Below are 6,287 nucleotides of genomic sequence, written 5' to 3'. Positions count from 1 at the left end.
CCCGGGCGCAACATTTTTGGGGGCGGCAAAACAATAATAAAAAAAGTATTGGCATTATATTCCTTTTGTGGAATTTGGCATTTCTGTTTCAACAGACTTCGCAGCAGATTCATAGCGTACAAAATCATTGCATGGCTAATACAACGATTCCACTGACACTAAGAATCCTTCCAGGTCAGGGTTCGAACATACGACAACTGGCTTGTAAACCAGCGCCCTATGTATTGAACCGCCAACCCAGGGTAACAATATTTGAGGGTACCATTTTTTTGTTAACTTTTCGATGCTCTAGTCGAGTCTTTTTTTGCGTCGTTATGCCAATGCTTTCTTCAATGGGGGGCGGTAAATCATATTTTGTCTCGGGGCTAATATTCCTTGAAACGCCACTGTCTCAATGCTAGTAAGAAATTTCACGACTTAATTTAATCCACTGAGAAAACGGATAGAACTTGTTGGGTGATAAGCGTCTGTTTAAAGACTACTAAACGAAATGCTCGTTCAGTTTGTTGTTGTTGTTGTTGTTGTAGAAATACAAAAGTGGTGTGAAAACTAAGTGTTTTTTTTTCATATAATAGTAAAATGTATTGTTATTCTACGCGAAGTAGAACCTTTTTTCAAGTAATTAGTGTTTATTTAAAAAAAATAGATAGAAACAATCAAAATTATCCAGGCTTTAACCACAGACTAACAGATAGGACACTCAAATTAGAATCTTTAACCATATAAACGGTCATTTCGAATATTCCTTTAGTTGGGACAGTACTCGCATATGTCATGATGGCGCCACGTTACCCTATCAAATACATTCTGTCTGTCATCTAGACTCTGTTTATTTTTTTCATTCACCAACCGAGTTGCCATTCATACAGAATTACTTGTAATGTATTGATTTGTATACCCTCCATGCGAATTTCATGCAGGATACAGATTTATTACATATTGCCAAAACTATATACAGAATTGTGTCTACTTCTCATCCTACAACGCAATACAAAATCGAACCCGTTTTGTTACAATATTTACTTGCTTCTGGTCTGCCGTCACTTAATTTCGCGTGAAAATTACCAACACAATCAAAAATAGTCTAGATGAACAACGTTGAGTAAAATAAATGTTTATCTTCCAACATCGCTAAAAAAGTTAAATATATTACCCACTTGTACGCGGCGGGCAGATTTCCCCCCATACGGCTGGCTATGTCTGCCAGCCATTTTTGCCGGAGTTCTGCCAGAATTCCGGCAAAAGTCTGGCAACAATGCAACAACCGTTTCTGGCAGAGGATTTCGCCTAGCGGTTATTATCGGTTCTATTTATGTCGGATTATTGCCATACAAGATGGGCAGAACCGTTTTGAATCGGTTTTACATTTTTAGCGTCTTGGTTTTATTTTTTCAATAAAAAGTACATATGAAAGACAATCAGTTATTGCCCTTCATATATACTGATTATATAAAATGTTATTTCCAATACCATTGCTCTCTCACTACCAAACATATCCATATTTCAATCTCATTTACCTCGTCTCAAGATTCGTTTTTTGTACGTATATGCGGGATTTACGAATATCAAATGAATTCGAATAAAAAAAAAAGAAAAAAGAAGGAAGAGAGAAATAAACAAGACACGTGCTGCGAGGTAATGACGTAATTTCGCCTGGACAATGTTGACAGCTGCCGGAACGCAGACAGCCTTCTGACGGTTGCCAGAATTCCTCACAAGCGGGTATCAACGTAATCCAAAAATTTATTGTGACGATTCATTACAGAGATGCCAGATATTTTCATAGAAAATCTGTATTGATTCGTATAAAATATCTGTATTTATCTGTATTCGCTATTAAAATGAAATTTCTACAATACAATCATGTTAAAAGGTGTTATTCCAATAGATTATGGTTATAGAGTGGTAGATTGAATTTCATATCTTATATTATATTCATCGACGAAATTTTATAGTTTTTTTCTATCAACAACAATTGAATTAAAGTGCCATATACTTGTCTAATTTGAAAATGTTCACTTTATAAGTTGAGATGGATTTCCAAACCCCAATATGCAACGTCAAGTCAGGTAATACAACTGTCAGTCTGGCAATAATGTTTCATGATGCCAAGACTTGTCTAACTTTTAAGTTCAATTTAGTTACAAATTTTAATATAAATGGATTTCAGTGTTCTTCTTTAAATATCTGCACAAAAAATATATATTTTAAAAAGTGATTGGTACGTTGATTCCTAAACGTTTATCTCGTCATTGCAATCAAATACTAATAGATAGCTCAAATACTAATAGATAGTTCAATTTTTTCCTTAATACTTTTGGTGAAATCTGTATTCAATTTTAGAAATCTGTAAGAAATCTGTACTCTGTATTAAATCTGTATGCGCATGTAAAAATCTGTATAATACAGATAAATCTGTATAAATGGCATCTCTGATTCATTATCAAATATTTTGATGAAATCAGGCAACCCTGCAAGCAGCTGATCGGTGTTGACAAACGAGGGGAAACCACCATAGTAAAAAACTTTTACGTAACACAAGGGGTGTACCGATAGTAAATAGTTCGCGCAGTACAATGTAGGTGGAACTAGTGCATCAAGAAAATGATTTTTATAAGAATTTACTCATACTGTCATGTCTGTTAGTCTGTGCTTTAACTCCTCATATTGAAAATGGCTCTTGTAGCTATTCGCCTATAGTGGCGCTTTGAATGGCCCTGTAATTCTTTATGTGCACTTAGTCCGAATTTGCATGCAATGCTAATTTATTTGTATGCTTTACACAAGTATTTTTTAGTAGTCGGATATTAAAGTAAATGAAAAGTTAATAAACCATTTGAACAATACTTTTTTCAATTCAAAAGTAGTACATATTAAACTAACAGTAAAACAATGACCTAAAACTATTTTTTCAAAAGCTACAACCGGCTTAATTATTCATCTTTTACCAAAAACGTTTGCCGATTTGAAACTTGTGTTCGCATCATGTCGTCTTCATTTATCCTCATTGTTATTGGAGGAATCAATGCACCGGCGACGACGCGTCCTTCGGCATTCAAAAAATTGAAGGTAGCACAAGCTTGCTCAGTGTTGAGAACCTCTACGTTGATTTTATATTTGCGCATGTAGTCGATAATTTTCTTATTAAACGCGGGTGTTACCGGCTGATCGCCTATTCCTACTACCAACACGTCAATTTTTGGTTCTAGTACACTAAACAGACTGAGACTTTCTTCGTTAATATCCTCGTAACTCGCAACATTCCATGAAAACACTGTTCGTGGAAAAATAGCCATGGGACCGACAACTACCATATTGTTGTTCAACCGGAATCCCACCGTACTGTACGAATTTATCAATAGGCCGGAATCTGCTTCCATATTAAGAATACTAACGGAAGTCTTTCCATCTCCGTCGTAAGATGAACTTTGACGAACGTAACTGAAACTGTTAGATAGAAATTAGATTTCATTTGCTTTTTGGTGACCATAAAGTAAACAATGCGTACCATAAATTTTTCATCACTGGAGACCGAAGAAAGCCATGCCATCTTCGCAATGATTGCATTTTTTATTCGTTCGAATTCCAAACAAATGTGTTTCTTAGCTTAACAAACGATTGAATAACTACTTATTCTAAATATATTGAACGTATGAGAAACGAAGTATTAATAACAAAAGTCAATGAAAGCATGATGTTATTACGAATTGGAAGAGAACTGTCAAAAACAACAAAAATACGTTCTCATACACTTTCAAAAGATTATAACAATAAATGGGTAAATTTAGATGTTGAAAATAATTTCTTTTATCCTGTGTAAAATCTAACAAAATAATTAAAATATATAAAATGCAGGCAGAAAAAAACTATGGTAGGAAGAAATAAATTTGCGTTTTTGGGTTTGGGTTTTGCGCATTTTATACTTGAATGTATTCCTGCGAGAAAATTATTAGCAAAGTTCATTTTCCCCAGTACACATATTAAGGAACCCAATCAGCGTAGTGACCACGAGATAGCGTGGTGATGATTCTTTTGGCATATCCCATGTATATAGAAAAATGATTTTTCTATGATTCACACGTTTTTTTTGTGATAACGGCCAATAAGCCAGCTTTAAATATCTACTTTGGAAAAATAGAGCATTATTTTTTAATCCAGACAAAAGCAAACTTTTTCCTCTATCTTTTATTATTATGTCTTACTTTCAAGTAAACGCGTGCAATCACTTTAGTATGAACGAATGCAAATGGCACAACCTCACAAATATGGGTAAAAAATTATTCACGTCTCGTCATCACCCCGGTGGCACGATTGTCAACTGCATACAACTGTCTTGAAGCCGAAAATTTTGGTTTCTTAGTTCTAGTTCGCTGTCAAATGTGTTTGCACGCGTTCACATTCATGCGGTTGCACTAACATTAGGAAACGATTGCGGTGGAATAGAATCAAACTATAAGAAACCATAATTTACTTTTCTTATTCAAAAATAGGTCAAATTACTTGTTCTATAGAGAATACTAGACTAGAGTTATATTTATATTGGGTTTGAAGAAATTAACTTTTGACACCAGTGTGGTTTGATTGTATGGTATGAACGTAGCTTAATATATTGTTGACAACAAAGCCATAAAACAAAATGCGTCGGTTTCAGGAACCAGCTTCCGTAGCAGGAGGGCAGTTGTCATCAAACGTACACGGAGGGAAAAAAATGTAATAATAATAATAATAATCAAACTCTGGTTTCACGCAAAGATTTATTTTATTGAAATAGTGCCAAATGAAAATCTTGTTTGACATTGAATATTTTGTTACTTAAAACTACGGAATAAGATGATTAATGATTAGTGCTCTTAGTATATTAATTTGTTTTCATCATTATTAAATATTTCAACATTTCAATTGGATGTTTCTGTAAATATCTTGACAAACAATTTCACATTATGATGCTTTTGTGTGTTAAAACAATACATCCATGTTTGTTTTTAAGGAAAAGAAATAGATTTTTTTCAAAATTTATTTCGAAGGTCATTTTTTTTAAATTATTTTTATTAAAACCGGGTATAAATAAAATTTATAAAACTAAAAAAAAAACTAAATTATTTTTATTTCGATTTATATCCATATTCATATTGTCAAATACATTCTACAGCAGTTATGCCCTTTTGTCGTTGGACGATCGAATTATTGAGGGATGCCTCCCAGTTAACTCGACGTAGTGACGTGAAAAGTTTCGGTGAATATTTTTCATCCTGCTTTTCTCGAAGTTTTCAATGGACACTTTAGAAACTATTCAACATATAATTCAGTAAAAGAAACGTATTTCATAGATAAAAAGTAGTGGATGTTATTATCGCTTTCATCTACCAGATTGTTATTTGGAATATTGCTAAAAGCTACTTGTAATAATAAATATATTTTACTTTATATTGTGGTAACATTTATTTTAAGTCATGTGATAATTTAAGCAACTCGCATGAGAACTTGTCTCCCAGCACCTACAGGAGCAGTAGAGATTTTTTCATGTTTTCGTATAAACATCAACCCTGCATCAATTTTATTCTCTAAGAAGAAACATGTTATGTAATATTTTGTTGTTTTTAATATTATTAATTATTCATGCACACACTTGAATTATCGAATAGCCTCAAAGAAAACGAATGAAGCAGAAAAAAAAATCCACTTAAACCACGCACAAACTTTTTTGATTATCCACGAGAGAAAAACTCTCTGGTTTATAAAAAACAAAACTGATACGGTTCATTCAAACAATGAACTTAGTTGTATCTTTACACAGATAAGATCATAGATTAAATGAATAAATGTTTTTCTTGGTATAAAGATAAAGCATGATTGAATCAACAGATACATTGCCAATGACATCAACTCAATTTTTGTTGACATGTAATAAATAGTTGACTTATTTCAACTTACACTCAAATAAAAATTCACGTTCGATTCACTTGAAAAATCACGTAAATTGGTTTCAAATGTCAAATTGAATATTTTACGTGACGAAAATGAATGTTAACGAACATCCCCTAAAATGAATAGAGTCATCACATAAGGTTTAAGTGAATTGACCAAACGTCAAACAATCTACGTGAATTTCCAGTGTGAAAAACTCGATTGTAAGTAGTGTAAATATTTGCGAGAAATGTTATTTAATTACAATTTTTTACTACATCGACCGGACCATTCAAGTATGAAAGTTTCCATGTGTTTAACTGGACCGAGTGCCTGCGTGAGTTCGGAAGTTTGCCACTCCTTCCGAATGCTTCAAACATGGC

General features: G+C 33.3%; 1 protein-coding gene across 1 annotated transcript; it reads right to left on the bottom strand.

Annotated features, from left to right (window-relative positions):
- Positions 1–259: 259 nt before the first annotated feature.
- LOC131430858 (NADH dehydrogenase [ubiquinone] 1 alpha subcomplex assembly factor 3) lies at positions 260–3,694 on the bottom strand. Its single transcript, XM_058596088.1, has 2 exons — positions 3,509–3,694; positions 260–3,447 (listed from the first exon to the last, which is right to left on the bottom strand). The coding sequence occupies exons 1-2, from the start codon at positions 3,565–3,567 to the stop codon at positions 2,934–2,936; spliced, it is 573 nt and encodes a 190-aa protein (XP_058452071.1). The 5' UTR covers positions 3,568–3,694; the 3' UTR covers positions 260–2,933.
- Positions 3,695–6,287: the final 2,593 nt, after the last annotated feature.

This window comes from Malaya genurostris, chromosome 2 (assembly GCF_030247185.1).
Source record: "Malaya genurostris strain Urasoe2022 chromosome 2, Malgen_1.1, whole genome shotgun sequence".
NCBI classification, from domain to species: domain Eukaryota; kingdom Metazoa; phylum Arthropoda; class Insecta; order Diptera; family Culicidae; genus Malaya; species Malaya genurostris.
Note: the sequence above shows the minus strand (reverse complement) of the source record. Positions and strands in the feature narration are given on the sequence as shown.

Coding starts and splice junctions, on each gene's coding strand:
- LOC131430858 (XM_058596088.1), bottom strand. CDS start 3,567: ATGCAATCATTGCGAAGATGGCATGGCTTTCTTCGGTCTCCAGTGATG. Junction 3,448..3,508: donor CCAGTGATGAAAAATTTATG/GTACGCATTGTT, acceptor TCTATCTAACAG/TTTCAGTTACGTTCGTCAAA.